Raw genomic sequence first — 24922 nt, forward strand, 5'->3', positions numbered from 1 at the left:
TGGATGGTATATTCAAGCTCAAGATTTTATTTTAAAATTCTGTTCCATATGCCCCTCCACAGCATTCATCACACTGGGAGGGCAAAATCCTTAGGAGTTCACCACTTTGGGTGTTATTTTAACATCAACTCTCGTTCTTCTATAAGAAGTATCTCTCCGGCTTCGGGCAGAAATGTCAATGCATGTTATTTCCATTGCATAAATTTCACCTACAAGGTGAAGCTTGCCCTGATGCATCAGTAAATTAGGACCACTTTTCTCACGTCTTTGTTGATTTAATACGTTTGCTAAAGATGGTTGTTAAGTAAACCATGAAAATTTATGCTGGGCTCATAAATTACACTGAGTGGATAGCCTTTTAAGCTATCTATTTTTAACTTTTCTCTTCAAGAGTTTCTTTCTTCTTGCTGTTTTGGCCAGCAACCTTTTTCCTGTGAATAGGAAGACATGTTGAATCAGCAACTCTATGGACATTTACTTCTATAACCAAGGGCATAAATGAACATATGCTGAAAGTTAGTACACAGCAAAGCATATGAGGCACTGGGAACAAAGATGTTAACTAGTTCTCCGTCCAGCATAAAAGCATTACAACCAACTACACTGTTACCTAGCACAAGGGACAGTCTGGTCTTGACCTGTTGGTTCAGTATTAAGTACTAGACATTGCTGTTAAGTGTTCTTTGTGCATGCATTTACATTGTACACTGTAAAGATTTGTCACTCATATTAGTTTAATAAAACGCTGACCAGTAGCCAGACAGGTAGTATAGGCAGGGCAACTAGACTAGGAGAATTCTGGGAAGAGGAAAGGCAGAGACACAGTCACCAGCCAGATACAGAGGAAGCAAGATGAGAATACCTTACTGAGAAAAGGTACCAAGTCACAATTTAAGTTGTAAGAGCTAGTTAATAATAAGCCTGAGCAACAGGCCAAACAGTTTATAATTAATATCAGCTTCTGCATGTTTCTTTGGGACTGAACGGCTGCGGGATCAGGCGGGACAGAAACTTCTTCAGTCTACATGAATTAACTCAAGGGAGCTTCCTAACAATGTACTACTCTCCTTTTCCAAATGAAATAAGGTGGAATGGATAAAAACTTGCTGGTCATCACACATTATTAATAAATATTAGGCATAAACACTGATAGTCTGATCCTACAGCCCAGTGAATGGTGAATACATTTGCTAATGAAAAAGGAAAAACTTTGAGACAATAAACAATACTTGTACACTACAGTAAGAAGTTCTTTGGAATGTTTGCACATGTAATTCTCAGACCAACTAACACAAAGAACAAAGTCTGTACTTTTGGATAAAAGCGTTTCCATTATATAATGGGAATAATACTTGAGAGACAAGTAACTTGCCCAAAGTTCCCATTAGAATCGATTTTTAGGCTCCAAACCCAAATCTGGCCCTCATCACACCAGGCTGGGTTCATAGTGCCTGAAGTGAGGCCCTCTAGACAACAGGGAATCAGGTTCCAAGTTTAAGGTGGAAGCTGAGCTAAAGACAGGAACTCTTATACCCCAAAGCAACCCCTATCTGTAATGCAGAAGAGCAGGAAGTAGATCCTGATGGATCTTGTTCTTATGCTACAACAGCCTTTACGTTAAATCAAACAAAGAATGCCAAAGCACCTTAACTGTAATCTATTTTCACACGTGGGGGAACCCAGATGACTAACATGTGGGTACAGACAAATTTCAACATTAAAATGTGCAAATTCCCAAATCAGAGGCAACCTGAAACACATGTCTATCACATCCTATAATGGATTACCTATCTATTTATTTTAATTCTGAAAATGTATCTTAAGGAAAAACAATGCCCACTCAGATCGCGTAGGACTTTTCTTACCATAGAGATATAAATACTCACCGTTTAGCTTGCTCTAAGAAATACTTTGGAGTTGTACTGATGCTCTCCCTCTCCAACGGTTTCTTAATCATCTTTTTCTTTTGTTTGCTGGAAGTTAGGAAGTGAGAGAGAAAATTAAACACAAGCTCATTTAGAAGCTAAAGCTAGGTGAGGCTATACTCATTTCAACGAACTAGATTAACTGAGAACACTTACAACTATTTCATAAGGATCCAGGAAATCAACCTTTAAAAACACACTGGCTGTGATGAAAATACATTCTGGAACAACCTCATGGCCTATGTCAACAGATGCTAACACTCTGACTCCAGGAAATAAACCATTACTAATAAGTCTAAGCATATTTCACTCACTGAATAGTTTTTTTTTTTTAAGAAATCTGAATTTCAAAGACAAAAAAGCTGACAAGGAAATAATATGTTCTAAAGCAAAATATTTAACAATATCACTTACAATAGATGTACCACGGATGCAACCTAAATGACAGATGGGCAGAGTAAAACCTGACAGGGGCTTTGAGGGAGGAAATTCTGACTAAAACACATTGTGCAAAGTGAAGTAAGTCCACCACAAAAAAGTGATTCATTCCATTTATATGAGCACCAGACAATCAAAACCAGAAATGGGAGACCTAGGAAAAGGTTACGATTGTTTAATGAGTACAGAAGTGAGCTCTGTAAGAGGAAGAGCCCTGGAGACAGAGCAAGGGCACAGGACTGGGAGTGCAGCGCGCGCCACTCAGCCACACACAAGGGAAGCGGACAAGGCGAGAACAGTCAGACAGCGCGTCCAGCTGAGGCTCTTACAGGAGCCACGCTACAGGGCGCTCACAGTCTGCTCAGCAAAAACCTGCTCTGCATTTTGACCTTCCCAGCAAGCAGCAGGTGGCACGAAATGCTTTACTAATGCTGGATGGCAGCAGAGATCCAAAGCTCCAAGTGAGTCAGTCACTCAACAATGAAGGTGACAGATACTTTAGCAAGGTGTGGTAATTTGTGCCTGTAATCCCCTTAGTTATGACAGTCAAGGCAGGAGGATTGCTGTGAGTTTCATACCAGCCTCAGTACAGAGTGAGACCCTGTCTCAAAAAAAAAAATTACATAAATCCTGAAATCCTACTATACTAGGATATTTGGTAGATAAGATGCATTTAAATCTATTTTCTACTTATAATACTTTCAATTTACAATGGGCTTAGTGGACCTTAACCCTGTTTTAAGTCAAGGACCATCTGTATGTAAGATGAAAAACATGTAAAGTCAGGTATAGTGGCATGCGCCTTTAATTCCAGTATTAGGGAGCAGAGGCAGACAGATTCCTATGAGTTCAAGTTCAGCCTGTTCTACAGAGTGAATTCCAGGACAACCAGAGTGACACAGTGAAACCCTGTCTCGAAAAAAAAACCCAAACAAACAAAAAAACATATAAAATTCAGCAACACACCATTCTGGGATATATATTTAAACTACAAACTAAATAAAGGCAAGAGGGAAGAATCCAAATAAGCAAGAAGCAAGAATGCACGTGTAAAACCCAAAGAGAAGGCTCTGAGTAAATTCAAATGCATACCTTAATAGTTTCTGGAAACCTTTTATGTATTCAGGTACAGGACAACCAGCCTGCTGGATAACATTGGCAACACTGAAAAAGGAACCCATGAACAGGAATGGGTGTTGTTAAACTAATGCACAAAATCAGTCATGCGCAAACCCTCTCTGTACAGCATAAGAGGAACTGAAACTACGCGAAAGTATTCAGCATAGTCTTCTCCAAGCGCACCAATTACTGTCAAATGAAGCACACTTGATTTCTGAGATATACCGACGAGTAGCTTTAGGTAGCAGCTATTTCAAATCCCAATGAAACTAGAGGTAAGCTTGAATTCATGAGGTGACAGTGCTCACTAAAGGGCTGGCACTGCATTCTACACAGAATAACCTATTCAGTCGTCACAATGAGTTTATGGAAAACTGTATGATCCCCATCTCACGGATAGAATCTAATGGTCAGTTACACTGATGCTGGGGTCATCAGTCACATCCTTGTGGTTAAGACCTTAGATCCATCAAAGCCCTTGTAACATATCCTACCCACAGACATGTGAAAGAGCAGAGGCTTTGAAGGTACGCATCTAATTCAGGAGAACTGACAAACAGAACAGGGTACAACCCCTTTGCCCTAACTGCATTTTATCTGTTAGAAATGTGAGGTGCTATCAGTTATTCTTTAACCAAAAATTACTGTAGGCAGCCAAAATGCAGAGAACCCTGGACCTTTATAGCTGCGAGTAGCGGCACAAGCCTTTAAGACTAGCACTTAGGAGGCTGAGGCAGGTAGACTATTGAGTTTCACCAGCCTAGGCTACATAGTGAAACTCCATCTCCAAAAACAAATCTGCATAAAAATCTATAATGGCAGGCTAAGTTAAGACCCGAAAGTCTAAAAGTAAATGGTACCCAGACTTCAAAGGGCTACAAGTAACTAAAAATAAAATACTCTTTCCTCTGTGGCAAGCGATTCTGGGACTAAATATAAAACTCCATCTGGCCGCAAAGTAAGGAAAAGGATGCACCATGGGAAAGAGAGGTGATTGGACAGAGAAGCCACGCACAGCATTCGATAACTCAAAGCCTTCGTAACGAAGTCAAGTGTGCTGAGACACTCCTATAATTCCAGGCCTGGACTGCGGAAGGGGAGGCTCAGGCTCTAAAGTCTGAGGACAGCCCATGCTACTCAGGAACACAGTAAGACCCTGCTGTCATTCACATTCTCTCTCTCTCTCCTCTCTCTCTCTCCCTCCCTCCCTCCCTCCCTCCTTCCCTCCCTTCCTTCCCTCTCTCTCTCTCATCTTATACCATGCATTAAGTAGCACTGTTCAACTGCAGGCTCTCAGATGAGTTCTGTGACTCTGAAATCTGAAACTGAGTATTCCACTGTCAACGCTTCCAAATTCTAACAGAGAAAGGGCAAAACACAGACTCCACGCTCCCTCCTCTGTTTCTTGGGACCAGGTTTTACTATAGAGCCTCTAACAGAATTTGGGACATAGCCACTTTGTATTATCTAGTAATAAAATACACATAAAAATAATGAAGCAATTTTGTCAGCTGCAACTAAAATATTAAGTTATGCTCCATAATTTACATGCTTCTTAAATGTGGGGGGAGGGGAGGTGGAAAGGAGTGGTGCTGGAATCAAAACATGCCAGGCAAGAGCTCTACCAGCTGAGCTACATCCCAGCCCCAATTTACCTTCTTAATAACGGTTTATCATCTTCAGTGAAAAATGTAACAGCCTTTCCCCTATTCCCTGCTCTTCCAGTTCGACCTAAGAGAAACCAGACCACAAAAAGTTTTTTGTTTTTGTTTTTTACCAGATGGAAACTCTCAAGGTTCACATAATGGTCACGGAGGGTTGGAGAGATGGCTCACTGGATATATCATTTGCTGCACAAACATGAAGATATGAGTTCAAATCCCCAGAATCCATGCAGAAGCCAGAAGTAGTAAGATGTCTATAATCTGTATGTCCCTATGTTAAGATGGGAGGTAGAGACCAGGAAACCCATGGAACTCACAGACTAATTACCCTTATGTATACAATGAAGGACAAGAAAGTCCCTGCCTCACATATAATGGAAATTATGTTGAGGATCAATACCAGTTGTTTTCCTCCAACCCCCTCCCCCTACACACACCATGGGCATGCTCACACACATTAAGAAAATGTACACACACACACACACACACACACCCCTAAGAAAGTCACTGGATTTTCACAGAACCAAAAACCAAGTAATGAGTATGTTTAATGGGGACAGCAGAGGAACTGAGAAAGACAAGTGGGCAACAGGGCATGAAAACAAAGACTCACCTATCCTATGGATATATTCCACTGAGCTGGTTGGAAAATCATAATTGATGACCAGGTTTACGCCTTTAAAATCAATCCCTCTTGCGAGCAGGGCTGTACAAATAAGAACCCAGATTTTACCTGCTCTGAAGCTGTGGACTGTGTTATCTCGCTGGTGAAAGAAGACACATTAAATGTTTTAGTACATTCTATAATGGAAAAAACAGACAGTGCATGGTGTTTGTAGTACACAGTTGACTTTTTACCTGCTGCTGTGTTCTTTCTGCATGAATGACATCCACATTAATACCTTCATATATGAGCTCATGAAAAAGTTCTTTAGCCCTTTCAATAGACTGAACAAAAACAAGAACAGGTGGATTGAAACCCTAGGAGAAAGAAGCAAAAATTAATACATATAACTTGTAAGAAAGAACACAATCAGTATCTATCTCATAGTATGTCTTCAGTTCAGTTCAGAAATAACCCAATCAGTTTAGTACACTGTCCTGACAAGTTTTATGTCAACCTGAGATAAAAACCAGAGTCATCTGGGAAAAGGGACTATCAACTGAAAAAATTACCACCATAAGATTTGCCTGTAGGCAAGTCTGAAGTGCATTTCTTAATTAATGATTGATGGACCAATCCACTGTGGGTGGTACAATCGCCAGGCAGGTGGTCCCAGAGTGCCATAAGAAAGTAGGCTGAACAAGCTAGTGGGTAGCAAGACATTACTTTCCTCAGTGATGGACTCTGATGTGAAACTGTAAGCTGAAATAAACCCTTCCTTGAGTTGCTTTTATTTTTGGTCCAGTGTTTTATCACAGCAATAGAAATTCTAAGAAATGCACTTCCATTGCCAGTGTCTAAATCTGCCTCCATCTTCCTCATCATCTACCCTCTACAATGGGTTCTTTTCATTGTCCTTGGACTGTATTCTTAAACTTACTAATTTCAACAAATTTGCCCTCCTACAATAACGTATGCCCATGCTAAAACCACCACCTCTTAGCCCGAGAACTTTGATTCTGCTCATAATGTAAAAATCACATCTTTAATTCATTGCTTACCTTAATTTCAGATTTTCCCTGTATCTTAATCTTTAGTTCTAATTGTCTCAATGTAAACCAACAAAATTCCCAATCCCCAACAGAATCACGAAACACCTGAGCCTTAGCTAACACAGCTCTCAGCACACTTCACATTTGCTGCCAAACACTCCCCTCCCCCACCTCATGTTTCCAAATGTCCCTGTCAGGGATTCTTTTTGTTTTGTTTTATACTTTTTTGGAATCTTATGAAAGAACCTTTTTAATTGCAAATACATGGCTAAAAATCTCTGATCTAATTTCACCATATGAATACCTGCAAAAACCTTAAATTTCCTAGGGGCAAAATGACACCTTTAAGAATATCAATAAAGGGCTAGAAAGATGGCTCAGAGGTTAAAAGCACTGGCTGTTCTTTCAGAGGTCCTAAGCAAGGAAACGGTGACTCACAACCATCTATAATGAGATTTGGTGCCATTTTCTGGCAAGCAGACATACATGCAGGAAGAACACTGTGTAAATAATATCTTGGAAAAGAAGGGGGGTATATCAATAGAATGAGGGTGTGCATGGTAGCACACATCTATAATCCAGTACTCGGGAGGCTGAGGCAGGAAGATTCTGTTATCAAGGCCAGCCTGAGCTTTGAGTGAGATCCTAACTCAATAAAATAAAAACAATCCCAAACAGGAGCAAATATACACAGGAAAACATTATTTGAAGTACTACGTGTAACACATTAAATATTAGAATAGCTCTTTGAAAGAGATATTACATCATTTTACCAAAGTGAAAACTGTAGAGTTGGGGTGTATGGGAGGTGAGCTGGTAGAATTCCACGCTGTGCAGTTCAGAAGCCCATGTCCTAGCTCCTAAGGCAATGCCTCTTGCACAGCTCCCAGATATGCAGACGCCTTTCTTTTCCATCTTTCAACCACCCTAACTGCTCCCACTAAGGCATCTGCCGTATTTGTGTTCACCTATAGGAACAGATTTCAAAAAGTGGCCTTATATTTTGTATTTCTTTTTTGCTCCTTACCCAGAAACCAACAGCAGTTAATTTATTTCTAAATTTTGAAGATTTATCTTAAGTGAATGAGTGTTTTGCTTACATATACATCTGTGACTATGTTTGTGTGTGTGTGTGCCTGGTGCCCACAGAAGCCTTGGAACTCAAGTTTGGGATGGTTTTGAGACACCATGTGGGTGCTAGCAACTGAACCCAGGTTCTCCACAAAAGCAGTAAGGGCTCTTAATCACTAGGCAACTCAGCCTTTAAACTTTCTACCCAAGGCTTCTACTCAGCACTTACTTTGGGATAAAAAAGAAACCAGACTCAAGGCGTCATTTATTACTAAGTGCCCCAGGTCATCTCTAGCAAACCAGCGAAGATGAGGGACAGGAGGATGCAGACAGGCAGATGGAGAGTTGAGTCCTCACCAGGCAGGTCTTCTACTCAAGCAAGGAACAGAAGACTCAATACCACTGGATTGCTAAGAGTCAACACTAAGCACAATGCAGGAGGATGATAGAGCATGAACACCCTCTACCAAAGTCAAGAATGCAGTTCAATGTACCTTCTTAACAAGTTCCCTCATGGCCAGAAGTTTTCCAGTCTCGGAGCCAACAAAGAGAAGCTCTTGTTCAACAGTCTCAACTGCAGAATTCCTGAGAAGAAAACACACCTTATTAAGAATTAAATTTTAGGGCTGGAGAGATGGCTCAGACATTAAAAGTACTGACTGCTCTTCTGGAGGTCCTGAGTTCAGTTCCCAGCAACCATGGTGGCTCATAACCATCTATAATGAGATCTGGTGCCCTCTTCTGCCCTATAGGCAGACATACAGGCAGAACATTATATACATAATAAATCTTAAAAAAAAATCAAATTTTAGCTAGGCATGCTACTGAGGACCTGCAATACAGCACCTGGGAGGCTGGCCCAGGTTTCTGTGTATTTAGGCTAATCTGTTAGAACATATAGTAAAGCTTTGTCTCAAACAACAACAACAACAAAACCCAAACACGCCACAGAGATAGCACAGAGGATAAGGTGCTTGCTATGTAAACTGGTTAGCCTGAGATTGATTCAATTCCTGACAGTGTCCTCTGACCACCATGTATGCACCGTGTGACACATCACCGACTTCCCCAAGGCTTTCCTTCCTTCCACACACAGGTTCTGGGATCTAACTCAGGTTGGCAGGCTTGGTGGAAAGCATCTATCTTACTGTTGAGCCATCTTGCTAACCTATGTTTTCCTTGGAGATTTTTTAAAACCTGTGATTGCTGATGCAAGCCCCCAAGACTATAGAGCAAAAGCACAGCTGACAGACCAATAGACAGATTCATGAGCGTATCCACTCGATATGGAGAATCCGACTGCAGAGCTTCGGGAACACTTGTCTTCTGGATAGTCACTGTCAATTCTGCAGAAGTCTTGTGAGGTCATGACATCTCTCCCTTCCATAATATCCTAGCCGTGTATAAATGATTCACTGAGATAACTTCTTCTTGTATGGGCAACTGTGTACCTTTCTCCACACCATGGAGCCCTGGTGTCAAAGTGTTCACCCAGCCAAACCTTTGTTCTAATAGTCAAATCTGCATAAACCTAGTCCCCACAACTATCTTTATTGACAGGACTCATCGACAAGAAAGGAGCCCCAAGCAGGAGGCACTGAGCACAGAGACACTATGTCTGCTCTTATTGATAAACAGGTCTGGGTGGCCCTGAATTCTCTAACGTCAGACTCAGGAAGGTGGAATCTACTGGCCTTTTGCTCTAACCTAACAAGCTACTAATATTCTGTATTTACCCTTTGTCTTGGTTTCAATTAACACAATAGCATAGCCAAGGACATGAACTGTTTATGCCTTTACTCCTGAAGATACAGGAAAAAGGCTTGAGTCACTAAACCAGTCTCAGAGAAAGAAATTCCTTCTCACCTGGGTGCTGGCAGGCACCCGCTAGAGCTGGAAGTAAAGTCTCCAAAGAGATCCTTTTAATTCAGCTAGCTAGATGCTGATGCTAATCAAACACTTTGCCTTCCTCCCAGGCCTGTGGGTCACTATGCTGCCAGGGAAGGGAATGGAAGTGCTCAGAAAGTGCAACAACACTGCTGAGTTTTTCTACAATTATTAACCACAAACTTCCAGTTTAACTAGTTACACTTAAGAAACGTAGTCAGTTCATGAAAACCGCTTCTTATAATTTTGTATTGATTCTTAATTAATCCTCCTGGTATCTGTCAGGGAGCTTCCCAGCCATGCCCCCTCTGAGACCCAAGGTCCACCTGGTTTCTGTGAAATGTATGCTTGTTAACTGTATAAACTGGAAACCATGTAAGATTGGTAAAACAGCGAGAGAACAGCGAGAAACATCAAGAGAGCATTGGAAAGGGCATAGGAAGAATAAATGAGACGTGATAAAAAGGCTTATGAGAGGGAGGCAGAGGCAGGTGGATCTCTGTGAGTTCGAGACCAGCCTGGTCTACAAGAGCTAGTTCCAGGACAGGCTCCAAAGCTACAGAGAAACCCTGTCTCGAAAAACAAAAAAAAAAAAAACAAAAAAAAAACCAAAAAAAACAAACAAACAAAAAAAAGGCTTATGAGAGCTAACTTATTTTATTAACCCCAGACATCTTAGTTTTTGCCTGTTCTAGCGATCCTTCTGAACACTGAGAGGTTTATTGAGCTTAACCACAACATTAATCTCGATAGACTATGTATTTATTTAGCATAAAACACCTATCTACCTCAAACCCTTTTTTAGTGCTGAAGAATGGAACAGAGATCTCACACTAAGGAACTCACTGAACTATATCCCTGGTACTGAACAAAGTCATGTTTTGTACCAGAATTACTTATCAAGTGGTTAAGCAACACCAGTTTTTCCATACGGTCCTATGTGAGCAAACAATCACGGAAACCAAGTACGGGAGGCAGAGGCAGGCGGATCTCTGTGAGTCTGAGGCCAGCCTGGTCTACAGGAGCTAGCTCCAGGACAGGCTCCAAAGCTACAGAGAAACCCTGTCTTGAAAAACAAAAACAAAAAATACATTTCTATCAGTAAAACTTTTCTTGCTCTTTGGTGTCATGCCAAACAACCTATTTTATTGAGTCAAAGCAAACAAACAACTCTTACTTTAAGACAAGTGCGTGGGACAACGTGAAATAACAGTTATTTACCTTGCTCCAATGGATACGATAACGACGTTGTCCAGGTTGAGCTTGCACCACTGCTCAACATCGTACGCAAAAGTTGCACTGAACATTGCTCTTTTGACCTTGGGGGATGTGCAGGCCAGGAAAATGGAAGCCAGCTGGTCTCTAAACCCAGTTTTGCCATCTTCAAACAGTTTGTCTGACTCGTCTACTATCAGCCATTCAACACTGAGAAATAGCAAAATAACCTGTGGTTACTGAACTGGAATATCTGGGACACTTCACTGAACTGTCAGGAGACATGACAGAAGTCCCGCAATGACGCGGCTTTTGATTCACTTTATCAAGTGAGAAAAAAATGTACAAGAAAAATTAGCAGAGAAACATTATAAATGTAGCTCAGTCACCAGTTATAAATCCTCAAAGACAAGCTGTATTAGCAGTGACAGAGGATTCCACTGCACTTGCTGAAAGATGTGAAAAGGTCTGGGGAGTTATGTTCTGTTTATCAAGCGTATAATTTTCTTCCTGACCAGTTCTTTCTTCTACTAGTTAATTCAAGCTATTGTATTCTTAGTGTCACACGGACACAAGCTGGCGGACAGTGTGCATTGAAGGACAATAATCAAAGCCACTGAGAACAAAATGTAACTGTGACGGATGACACTGACTGTCAACCTGACAGGATCCAGAGTCACCTGAGACAAGCCTCTGGGCTCGTTTGTAAGGATTATCTAGACAGGTTAACTGAGGTTGGAAGACCACTGTACAAAACACACCACAGGCTGAGGTCTAGCACCAAATAAAAAGGAGAAAGCAAGTTAGGGGCCAACAGCCATCATTCTCTGCTGCCGAACTGTGGCTGCAAGGAGACCTGATGCCCCACCTTCCGGCCCCAGTGAATGAACTATATTCATTCAAACATAAGCCTGTCCTTTCTTCCTCCTTAAATTACAGTTTCTCAAATATTTAGTCATAGCGACAAGAAAATTAATAAAATAAGCAGGTGAACGAAAGTCAGAGAATGCTGTACCTTGTCAGGTCTATCCCCGGTGGATCCTGCTTTAACAAGTAGATCAGTCGATTTGGTGTAGTCACAAGAATATCTACAGGGAAATAAGGGGTGGAAACTGCAAACAAGATGCCTTCTTCTAACTACAGAATTAAGCCTTCAGAATTTCGTTATTAATCTTATTAAGTAGGAAGGGAAGAGTAGTTAAATAAAAAAACTCTTGCGCCTGTTAGGAAGTAATACATATTTCTCCCTCCACCACAGCACAAGACTCTCTAATTCTACTGCTCTATTTGAGCAGCTTCCCCACCCTTTTGGCTGCCTGAGACAGAGTCTTGCTGTGTAGTTCAGAATTCCTCAAACTCATGATCATCTTACCCCTGCCTAATTCCAGATTAGTTGCTGTGTTCTTTCTTCCCCGCCCCGGGAGCAAAAGCCAAGGCCTTCTATTACACACACCAGGCGAGGGCTGCACCACTCAACCACAGCCGCCATTCCAACTCTCAGAGCCAGCACTGGATCATCCGAAGGCCAGACTGGCCTAAAAACTCCTCTGATCCTCCTGCCTCAGTGTTAAGACTGCAGGTGTGTGCCACCATACTTGGCTTGAAAAATAATCTTAAATGAAACTTTCTCAGAGAGCAAGTTAAAAGGGGAGACATGTAATTAATTGTTACCTGCCAAGGCATTTCCATGCAGATTAGAAATCAAGGTAAGAGGCAGGACTTCCCAGGCCTAGCACTGCTGACATGTTGAGTCCCACAACTTTCTGTAACGGCTGTCTAGGGCACTGTAGGGTCTTAATGGTATTTCTAGCCTCCATCCACAATGGGCTGTGGGTTCCCCAGCTCTAACAGCTACAAATACCCCTTACAAACGTCACTGTGGTAACTGGTGGGGAGAATCAGCTGGGATGCAGACACAGATCTTTTGGGTGAAGCAGGGAGGAAAAGCTATATTTAGCTTCTTCAAATAAACTAATTAGCCAGGCAGTGGTGGTGCACACCTTTAATCCCAGTACTTGGGAGGCAGAAGCAGGTGGATCTCTGTGAGTTCAAGGCCAGCCTGGTCTACAAGAGCTACTTCCAGGACAGCTAGGACTGTTACACAGAGAAACCCTGTTTAGAAAAACAACAAGCACCCCCCCCCCCAAAAAAAAAAACAAAACCGAATTAAAGTCAGGCAGTGGTGGCATGTGCCTTTAATCTCAGCACTCAGGAGGTAGAGACAGGTAGATCTATGAGTTTGAGTCCACCCTGATTTACAAAACAAGCTCCTGGACAGCAAAGAATACACAGATTAAACCTTGTCTCAAGAAAATAAAATAACTAATTAGGAGCTTAGAGACGTGCCTGAGTTGGTACGGTATCTGCCTACCATGCACAAAAATCTAGATTCCATTTCCATCACCATATAAACTAGGTGCAGCGGTATACACCTGTGATCCCAGCACTTAGGACTCGGAAGCAGGAGGGTGAGAGGTTCTAGTTCATTCTCAACCTTGAATTTGAAGCCAGCATGAATTATGCGAAACTCTGACTTTAAAAAAAAATTACAACCCAACCCCCCCCCCGACTTGTAATCGCAACAACTCTTATACAGTAATTAAGACCTTTACTATTTCCAATCCCTTAGATACTCTAAGCAGGAAGTTCTTACCAAACTTCTTAGATGATTTAGGTCCAAATTTCTTAGCTGCTATTGCAGCTTTGTGGATCATATGTATTCTGAATCCTGTACCCTCAGATATTTTAATTAATTCTCTATGAATCTAAAACAAAAAAGTGAGAAAACCAAAATCATTAAGATACTAGGCCAGGATGCACAGCTTCATTTATGCCTTTAATACATCTATTATGAACCCACAGACGAAACCTGCAGTGCTCTGTTGGCTGACCTGTAACACTGAAAAGACTCAATAGTTGCCTCAAGATCCTGAGCTAGTTCCATGACACAAAACCAAATCCTTCCATCTGCTGCAGCTTTCAGAGTGCAGTGCTGAACGCCCTACTGCAGAGCATGTGGTTACTCCACACACGGGATCTAGAGCTCATCAATGGGGAGTTTCTCCTACGAGGTAGTTTCTTTAGATAAGGTCTCACTATGTAGCCCTGGCTGGCCTAAAGTTCACAGAGATCTATCTGCCTGACTCCAGAGTGCTAGGACTAAAGACAGACGCCACCACACTGGGCTCTTCTCTGAGACAGAGTCTCAGAAATGATGATGACTCTGAAATATTGATCCTCTTTCTTCCACCTCCCAGTGCTGGAATCACAGGCATGGGCCACCACCCCCAGCAATATTTCACTTTTCTAAATGAGGAAAACAAATTTTAGCGATGATATATCATTGGACGCTTTCAACCTCAAAGATCGTGGAGTCTTTAGAAAAGAAGGATAATTGTCAAAATCACATTTCAGAAAATTTTAGACATTTCAAAGACCAAACTACAAAGAATTCTGTATATTTCAGAATACTTTCTACAGGACATGGGGCCACAACAGAAGACATTCTTTTGAGAGCTTTACCATGTTAAACAAGAAATGTATCAAAGCAAACGTGAATGCATCCTCTCAAAACTCTAAGTCATACCTGGCTGGCAAGTTCTCGAGTTGGGGATATAACCAGGGCTCGAAAGCCTTTATTTGCAGGTTGTTTCAGCTGCATTAAAATGGGAATGCTAAAAGCCAGAGTCTTCCCAGATCCAGTAGGAGCAGAAGCCAGAAGTTCCCGACCCTAACAGAAGAGCACAGTAAGTACAGGACAAGTTCAACAAGTTTTTAGAGCCTGGTTAAACAACGTGAGCAGCCATGGAAGGAACAAATAAAACTGAATGAAATAAATCCAACTCACACCCAACCCACTTAAAACTGAATGGAATAAACCCACTTGTTCACACCCTTCCCACCTCTCCACACACCCCATCTATTGTTTTCAAACACCTCAGGCTTGCCACTGCTGCCCCAAGTGTTTCTGAGCACTGCTACTAATGTACGTTAGAATGGTAAGCAGCAGGGACAACTAAAACCCAAAGAGAAGCATAACTACTATTTCAAGTTTTCTTTCCATTAAACTCTGCTACCAAAGCACATAACACAAGTGGCCTTTTATCCCAGTATCTGTACTGTTAACTCCCTTGGGAAGATTGTGATAAATAGCACAATGAGTGAAGATTAGAATTGAAAAGTTGTTTATGACAAGAGTATTCACAGGTGACCATTTTCAAAGGGGTCACTGTAATTCTTAAGCCTTTAAGCTGAAATAATGGCAGAAATAATCTAAGAGGAAACTAAGTGCAAATTCAATAAACGTGAGTCAATAACATCATTCAAATATGAGTATATTCTCAATTCAACACACAAAGCAACGTAAAGAATGTAATGGGGTGAAAAGATAACACATATCTTTCATCTACCTTAAGTGAAGGCCAAGTTCATTATTTTGTAAATGGGGAAGAGGGAAGAAGGGAGAGAATAAGGAGGAGAAGAAGGGAGAAAAGGAGGAGAAGAGATTAAAAAGAGGGAAGGAGAGAGAGAGAAGTAGGAAACTTTCACCATTGTTTATTTGGTTGATTGGTTGATTTTTCAAGACAGGGTCCTGGAACTCACTCTGTACAGCAGGCTGACCTTGAACTCAGAGATCCACCTGCTTTTACCTTCCAAGTGCTGGGATTAAAGGTATATACCACCACAACCCAGCTGTATAATTATCTTTTTTTGGGGGGGAGAGGGAGTGGTTCAACACAGAGTTTATGTTGCTCTGGCTGTCCTGGACCTCATTCTGTAGACTAGGCTGGCCTTGAACTCACAGAGATCCATCTGCCTCCTGAGCACTGTGATTAAAGGTGTTTGCCATCACTGCCCAGCTTCATTGTTTTTTAAAGTCATCAGAAAAATTTGGTTTCCAAAAAACTCAGTTAATTTACATATCTATTAACAAGCAATTTGATAAACATATTGTTAATATATTCATACAACAGAATGCTATTTAGTAACAGATGCCTTACAAGTTTCAAAAACATTAAGTAGCTGGGCGGTGGTGGCGCACGCCTTTAATCCCAGCACTCGGGAGGCAGAGGCAGGTGGATTTCTGAGTTCGAGGCCAGCCTGGTCTACAAAAGCTAATTCCAGGGCAAGCTCCAAAGCTACAGAGAAACCTTGTCTTGAAAAAACAAAACAACAACAAAAAACAACAACAACAAAACCCCAAACAAACAAACAAAAGCCCATTAAGTAAAAGAATTCAAGATTAGGACAATCCTACCTGAAATCTAGAAGCAAAACATAATATGGTAATCAAAATACTGTTTGGTTTTGCTTTTTTTCTGGGTAGAGTAAGGAATGAACAGGCAGGGTACAACCGAATTTTCTGAGGTACATAGAAATGTATATCTCCACTGGAGAACAATTACATTACGTAGGTTTCACACTGTTTAGACTCATTAAACTATCTTAAAGTCTATGTGCTTTATTATATGTAAGGGATATTTCAAGAGTATTGGGGGAAAAACTAAGTTGGATTATGTATTAAAAAAAAAAGCTAAGAATAAAAAGACAAAACACAATCTCCATGCTCTGAGAGTTTAAATACTTCTTGACAAAGAATACTTGAGTGTCAGCCACAGTGGCAAATACCCAAAGTCCCAGTACTCAAGAGGTTAAGGTAGTAGGACCATGGATTCAAGGCTATGTCTACACACACACATAAAGGAAATGATCACATCTTGTGAGCAGATTTTAAGAGGCACTTGAGGCACTTTCAAAGCGAATGAAGGATTTAAGGGGACTAAAGGTGGAAAGGATGTCAAGAGAACAGGAAGAGAATGAGAACACGGGAATGTTAGACATCCTAGATCTTTGCACTCACATGCAGCATAACTGGAATGGCTTGCATCTGAATTGGTGTGGGCAATTGGAAGCCTGCATCTAGAATGTTCTGGAGCAATCGAGAACTGATTTTATACTCTTGGTCAAGCTGCTGAAATGTAGCAATTGGGTCAGGAAGATCAGTTCCTTGTACATGTATCTTGTGTTTGTTCCGAAAGCAGTTGATCTGTAAATTGAGACAAAGAAGCCACCATGGATATGGCCCAACAACAACAGTCTTAGATGTTTTAAAACAGAGCAGCAGTAGTAGTTCTGGGATAAGCTACGGTGAGACATGAAGCATCCTGCTTAGATTCAAACCTCCAGTGAGCACAGATACTAAGTACATTTCGTGGTAGTAACAGCTGGAAGACTCTCACCAATGATGGAACCCACCTGTCTGTGCTCTCAAACTGAAGTTAAGAGATGTGTCACGTACTGTAAAACATCTGTCACACTTACAATTTATATGACTTTATAGAAACTTCTAGAAGGCAAGCACTAAAATTATATTTTCTATCTTAGCACACAAATACCAATGCTTTTTAATATTTCAAACAAAAACAGCTAATCAGTTCCTGTATTTCTTAAACCTGAGTGCCAAGGGTAGAGTTTAGTAATACTGATTGGACCACTTCAGCCTCCAGTCCACAGACAGCCCCGTTTTGGCTTCTGGGTTACTGAAGCACAGCACAATAACCCTGAGGGAAGCACTACAGTCTCCACTAGCAAAGGAGACGGGCAATGAGGCTATAATCATTGGTTTTCATGTCCTATACCCTCACCACAAAGTACCCTCCTTAGGAATTTTAACCCTCCACAGGTATAACGGCACACACCTGTAATCCTGACAGGTGGGAGGTAGAGGCAGGAAAATCTGGAGATCCATGTAGGCCACATGAGATCCTATCTTAAACAAACAACAAAAAGAATTCTAACCCTGTAATCCCCGAAGAAGAAAATACTTTTACACTAGTAAAAGAGAAAGGGAGTCAGATTTCATGTTTATCAAAAGAAGTTTAAATATTTGAATTAAAACATTTATTGCCAGGCGATGATGGTGCACGCCTTTAATTCCAGCACTTGGGAGGCAGAGGCAGGTGAATCTCTGTGAGTTCAAAGCCATGCTGGTCTACAAAGCAAGTTCCAGGACAGCCAGGGCTACACAGAGAAACCCTGTCTTGAAAAGCCAAAAAAAAAAAAAAAAAAAAAAAAAAAAAAAAAAAACCAAAGAAATAAATAAAATTTATTTTATGTATATGAATGTTTTTGCTTGTATGTACGTATGAGCACCATCTGTGTGCTTGACACCTTCAGAGATGCCTGCAGAGGTCAGAACGGGGCATCAGATCCTCTGGAACTGGAGTTACAGATGATTGTAAGCTGCTATGTGGGTGCTGGGAACTGAACCTGGTTCCTCTGAAAGAGAAGCCAGTGTTCTTAACAAGTGAGCCACCTCTCCAGACCAAGAAATTTAAAAATTTTAATTCTAACAACACTATTACTCCTGAAACTTGAAGAGGTCAAAAACTGTTATATATATGCACCATACACTTAAAAACGACTGGAACTAAACTCTTTCTACCTGACCTATCTATAATCGTAACCAAACACTTCCTGCATGGCACAGATGGGTACGGAAACACATCATTAAAGTAGAACCTAACCAAATGTAATGAATACGCAAATGAAGTCCAGTGAAAACTCTGTGTACTTCGGGAGGTCAAAATATTTTTCAAACCTTTTCCTTTCTGAGATGTTCCAACTTTCCTGAAATTAGTTTCTTTTCTTCTTTGGCTTTTTTCTCCTCCTGAATCTTTGCTTCCACAGAGGACGTCCATTGTATAGTAGTATCAAAGTCTTCCTGTGCAGTAATCTCTATAATGTATTTTAAAATCAAAAGTTATCAAGTACAACAGTATTAGGTTTGCCAAACTGGCTACACTTCACGCTAAACCAGAAAATGTGAAGTGTTAGCTGATCCAGCTGGAAAGAAGATACAGTGCACAGAGATCTGGAAACAGGAGTTGGTGCAGGCAGAGCTCTGACGCTCACCTTCTTCCCTTGGTTGGTTGTTTCAGTTCTGACCATCAAGACAACTGAATGCTTCAAACGAGAGATAAACTGAAAATTGCACAAATAATATGGCAGACAGCTCTGTTTACCAAAAAAAAAAAAAAAATCCAAGATAGAAAGTATTATGATGAAAGAAAGATTTCATGAGCAATAGCAATAAAACCATAATATTATAAAGACAATGATTGTCAGCCGGGCAGTGGTGGCGCACGCCTTTAATCCCAGCACTTGGGAGGCAGAGGCAGGCGGATCTCTGTGAGTTCGAGACCAGCCTGGTCTACAAGAGCTAGTTCCAGGACAGGCTCTAAAAAAGCTGCAGAGAAACCCTGTCTCGAAAAACAAAAACAAAAACAAAAACAAAACAAAACAAAAAAAAAGACAATGATTCTCTCTATATCTATAAAGAACAGGGGCTCAATTAAAAGCAGACACGATTGTCTTAGAGACCAGATTAGGTGACTTTAACATTTGTATGGTAGAACAAATTGTCAAGTTGGGAGCATAGGCCCCTGCCCCTCGCACCTATCCCAGCCCCCAGGCCTGGTCTGGACTCCAAATCCCAGCAGGTCAGGTCAGGACCACTCCCCAGGGTATTTAAGTGATCCCCCCCAAAAGAGGAACACGTGGTCTCCCTTTCTTCCTCCCTGGGGTCGCGTTCCCCCTCGGGGACCACCCAAGAGTGCAGAACTCCCATTAAACCTGGATATTTCTTAATTTGGCTTGTTTTGATTTGGCTTGATTGGGAATTTTTGGGTTGGCAGGGAGCTCACGTTAAGAAATATTCCTAACACAAATATGTGAGAATAATCTAAAAAAATTTTATTAGCAGTGAGCAAAGATCTTTACTGAATATCTTATATTTTAAGAGTCTCATTTAACCCAACCTGGCCTTGAACTTGCTATGTAAGACTCACCTTGAACTTCTGATCTTCCTACCTCCCCCTTCTAAATGATGAGATTATAGGTGAGTACCACTATGCCTGGGTATCTAACTTTTTTTTTAAATGTGTATGGGTGTTTTGTCTGTGTACCTTGTATATGCCAAGTATTCAGGGAAGCCAAAAGAGGACATCAGATCCCCTGGAACTAGAGTTATAGGCAGTGAAAGGTGCCATGTGGGTGCCAGGAATTGAACCTGGATCCTCTAAAAGAGCAGTCAGTGCTTTTAACTGCTAACCATCTCTCCAGCTCCTCTATGGAATTACAAAAGCACAATTTTTAACTTCACTGAGACATAACTGGCATTCAATAAAACTGCATATATTTTAAAGCATATATTGGGGCTCAGATGTAGCTCAGAAGCAGAGTGCTTATCTAGCTTGTATGCAGTCCTAGGCAGTCATTAGTACACTAAACGTGTGCGTGTGTGTGTGTGTGTGTGTGTGTGTGTGTGTGTGTGTGTGAGAGAGAGAGAGAGAGAGGGAGGGAGGGAGGGAGGGAGAGAGAGAGAGGGAAAGAGAGAGAGAGAGACTATGCCTTGCCAGTCTGTTGTTCTGTTTTTTGTTTTGATAAGATGTCACAACTAAAAACAAATGATACTGGTATGAGAACACAGGAATATATATCAATTGAATAGAACAGAGTCCACAGACTGTCTTGAATAAAAACTGGGAAATAAGTTTCCAATAAAAATTATATTTGAGCTGTGTCTGACAGTGAGTGCCTATAAACCCAGCAAAAGGCAAGGAGACAGGATTTCAACTTTCAGGCCTGCTAGCCCAAAAACAAACACATAGCTTTCTATGGAAAAAGAATTTGGTTCCCTGTTCACTCTTTTTTTCTTTCTTTCCTGTTTTTAAAAACAGGGTCTCACTATGTAGCCCTGGCTGACCCGGAACTTGCTATACAGATCATGCTGGCCACAAACTTGGAGATTTGCCCACCTCCGCCTCTCAAGCACTGGGATTGAAGGCCTGCACTACCACACTCATCTCATTTACTTTTTATAACAAACCAGCAGGACTGACGACGATATTAGTGTTCAAAATGAAGCAACTGGTAGGAAAACATAAGAGGATCTTTTACTGAATTAATTTCCATAATATATGAAGTTTATTACACTAAGAAGAAATGGTTGAGTAATCTACCAACAAAGGAATGTGAACTATGAAGAGACAAATTTACAGAAAGAGGAAACTCCCGGTATTTGTAGTAAGCACCACAGGGAAGAACTGAGAGAGAGAGAGAAATGGGGGAAGAGAGAGAGAAGACTCTTGCATCCAACTTGTGGAGGACAACCACTTGTGCCTCGCAGTCTAAGGTAAGCCTGGTTAACAGCAGTACTAATAACCCCAATCACCACGAATCCAGTCTTAACATTTCTAATTGAAAATAAATATACGTATCTAGATTTACAGCCTACATACATTTATTACTGAATGGCTACAGTATACATCTATGTATTTCTGATTGCCCAACACTTCAATCAGCATTTCTTTTTTAACAGCAGGCAAAGGTTTCACCATCTTCCTTGAAGCTAGGGAAAAAGAAACTTTTACAATGTAATAGCAGAAATATGGAAAGATAGTAAATGTCCCTGACAAAGGCACTAGTCAAACCAGGTATGGCATACTAGCTACATAGTGTTAAAAAGAAGACACTCTGCTTCTGAGTTATACAATGTTTCAGGTCGATCATTCTACAACATCTAAATTTAAATCGACTTGTCAATTTTGTAATTCTAGTATCTGTTGGACAGAAAGACAAACACACAAAGATAAGTACAACAACATTTTTTTTTAACATTGCAACAGCAAAAGAAAGAAATAAACTAGGCCCAGAGGTGGTTGGCGCACACCTTTAATCCCAGCACTCAGGAGGCAGGGACAGGGGCATCTCTGTGAGCTCAAGGCCAGCCTAGTCTACAGAGCAAGTTCCAGGACAGGTTATAAAGCTACAGAGAAACCCTGCCTCAAAAAGCCAAATAAACACATAAACGAATGAATGAGCAAATAACTAAATGCCAATCATAGATGACCTTGTAAAATCAATCTTAATGGCTGGAGATGGCTTAGCAAGTAAAGGTACTAACCCTCAAGTCTGACATAAGACTGATTCCCAGAATGTACATGATAGGAAACAAGGCTCCCACAGGATGTCCTCTGTCCTCCACATATGTAGCATTGTATGAACACACACATACACACAAATAGATAGGGAGTTCCAAGACATCCAGAACTAAATAGAAACCCTGCCTCCAAATAAATAAATAAACAAACAAATCGATGCTCAACCTCAATTATCAAGAAAACACAAAATTAAAAAGGGGGGGCTAAGCTCAGTGAGCAGAAGCAGAGTACTTGTCCAGTGTGTATAAAGCCCTAAATTCAAATCTCAGCACAGCTTAAAACCAGGTGATGGATCATATTTAGAAAGACGACAGAACTTGGGAGATGGAGGTAAAATGAGCAAGTGTTCAGGGTAACTCTTAACTATATGAGAAAGTTAAAAGGCAACCTAGGTACAGACTTGTCTCAAAATAATAATAAAATCCAAATTAAAAGTTGGATTAAGTAGATGGGCAAAAAACATTAAGACAAATAATAACTCTAGGTCAGATGTGGTACTCATGCCTGTAATCCCAGCACTTGTTTAATGAAATGTATTATTATTGGTGGTGGTGGAGGACTGTGCCACAGCATGTGTGGAGAGGTCAGAGGAAAACATCGTGGAGTCAGTTCTATCCTTCCACCTTTATGTGGGTTCTGGGGATCAAACTCGGGTCACCAGGCTTCTGTAGCAATATCTGCTGTCCCACCTTGCTGGCCTCCAACCCCAGCACTTGGGAATCCTCATCCCAAATCAAAAACTCAGTACTGACAAAGGTGTGGAAGTCATTTTGTGGTATCTATTCAAAGCAAGGGTGCACACCCCCTCACAGAGTGCCTCCACTTGGGAATTACTACTCTACAGAGACAGAAACACCTGTACAAAAGGCTATGCTATGCTTGAGTATCATGGTAGCAATTAACAGCTGGTATCTAGATATAATCCAAATGTCATCAACAGAGGAATGGGTATGTGTTGTCTAATTTACAAGCTTGCACTATTCCACAACTGAAAAAAAATAACAACAGAAAGTCAACACTAACCTGAAATCATCTTTCTCTTTTTCTTCCTGGGCTCCTTACTTCTCTCCAACAGATCCCCCTCTGTCTTCTCCTCATTTTGGAGCTCTTGGTGTGTTTGTAATGTTCCACACTCATCTGAGACAGACTTCTTGTTTCCGAAGAAGTCCAGTCCTTGGAGTACCTCCGAAGAATCAGGATCGCATTTCCTTTTTCCTACCTAAAACCCCCCAAATTTTAAATGAGATCTACGGACAGAATAGTGCTGTTTTCATCCAACCACGACTATCAGTACGGAGGACATGGGTTCAGTAATTCATCATTTTAACCCTTTCGACCAAGAATCTGTTGTGTAGGGTGTTTAGGCAAATGGAATATAAATAAACAAGAAAAACACTACACCCTTCTCTACCCTCCTTATAGTAACAACAATGACAGCAAGAATACTTACGTACATCTACTGCATGTCAAACGTTTATTAGATATTCAACTACTTCACCCTCACACCAACAATTTAACCATAGCACTGCAGTCAGGACGAAGAAACGCAGACATCGCCCTTCACAAAGGCTCTGCTCTTTTACAATAAGGTTTACGTTCAAAATGTTTCACAAATGAGCCCCAACTCGCTGCCCTTCGGGCTCACTACTTCTCTAAGACACTCCCCTCCCCGCATCTCAACACCATTCTTCTGGTTGGTTACGTAAAACGCCGCTGTCAGGAACGCTGAAAAGAACCGTGTCCAACACATTACAGCTACCTGCACGCTAAGTCAGACCTGCCTAGGTTACTGTTTTCGAAATTCCTTTCCTCTAGTTTCCGAGAAGGGGCCTTTGAAAGGATTCTAACTTTGTAAGTAAAGAAGCCGGGCAACAAGTGTCCGGGCCAGGCTCAATTGAGTCGACCAGGGCTCAGAAAACAATCATTCGGAAGTCTAGGGTAGGTCTGAGGTCAAGCTGAACCCCAAAAAGGAGAAAGGTCCGGGGGTGGTCGGAGCCAGGCCTCCGGGATCCAGCGCGCCCGCTGCCCCGCTGGCAGCGGTCTCCTTCTACGGACCCCGTCCCTTCCCGGGTACTTGGCTCCCCGTATACTGTAAGCACCTGGAATCGAGCAGCGTCTGCCGAGAACCGCTTCACGTCGAACTTGGCGCCGGCTCCGAGCCGGCGAAACAGATCATAGGCATCCATTTTTACCCAGAGTGCCCCGCAGCCCCACAGCGCCTGTACATACGACTTCCTGTCCGCGACTGCTTCCGGAGAGGCCGTAGACGGAAGTAGCTCCAGGAGGTGGAGCCTGGCTGCGGCAGGCGTGGTGAAAGTTTTGAGTTCAAAATTCTTTCACAGTATAGACCATTCTTGTGCGGGGGAGTCTTCTAGACTTTTAGGGATAGTTTGGCGAGCGACACGCCAAGATTCTGCACTTAAGGTCACAGTCTAGCGGGAAAAAAGATACTATTAACCAACGTTACCATAACTTAGTAAAATGAAAAGTGCTGAGAAGGAAATTAAAATGTTTGATGGATAGAGACGGGGTGGAGGGTCAAGTTCAATCAAATGTTTGCACTGAGAAGGGGCCGCTTTTCTTGGACTTGGGAACAGCATTCCAGATAAGAGGAAACCATTCTGAAGAAGGGAAAGGGTCTGAGACATTGTTAGAACAGAAGCAAGGTTCTGAGTTGCTCTCCAGTACCACAGAAAGAAGGAACGAGAAAAAAAGGGGGGGGGAGGGGTAGGTGTGAGGCAAAAGAAAAAAAGAAAATCGCTGGAGCTAAGCTTGGATAAGCTTGGGGGGGGGGGGGGGCAAAAAAACCAGACCTCGAAACATTGTAACGAGATGAAGTATTTGGATTTTAGTGTAAACATGCTACAAAACTAAAGTAGCGAAGAAGTTTGTAACCTTTGGCTTAGCCAAGGCCAAAGTTTATCCAGGTAAATACAATGGAGGT

The 24922-nt window shown here is 41.5% G+C and overlaps 1 protein-coding gene across 1 annotated transcript; it reads right to left on the reverse strand.

Moving 5' to 3' along the window:
- Positions 1–24208, reverse strand: Ddx52 (DExD-box helicase 52). Its single transcript, XM_038327269.1, has 15 exons — positions 24078–24208; positions 23002–23197; positions 18576–18712; positions 16836–17021; positions 14562–14705; positions 13629–13740; positions 11991–12063; positions 10982–11185; positions 8368–8458; positions 6005–6127; positions 5760–5910; positions 5138–5213; positions 3456–3527; positions 1887–1973; positions 1–431 (listed from the first exon to the last, which is right to left on the reverse strand). Exons 1-15 carry the CDS (start codon positions 24162–24164, stop codon positions 374–376), a joined length of 1797 nt encoding a protein of 598 aa, XP_038183197.1. The 5' UTR covers positions 24165–24208; the 3' UTR covers positions 1–373.
- Positions 24209–24922: the final 714 nt, after the last annotated feature.

Source organism: Arvicola amphibius, chromosome 4 (assembly GCF_903992535.2).
Source record: "Arvicola amphibius chromosome 4, mArvAmp1.2, whole genome shotgun sequence".
NCBI classification, from domain to species: Eukaryota; Metazoa; Chordata; class Mammalia; order Rodentia; family Cricetidae; genus Arvicola; species Arvicola amphibius.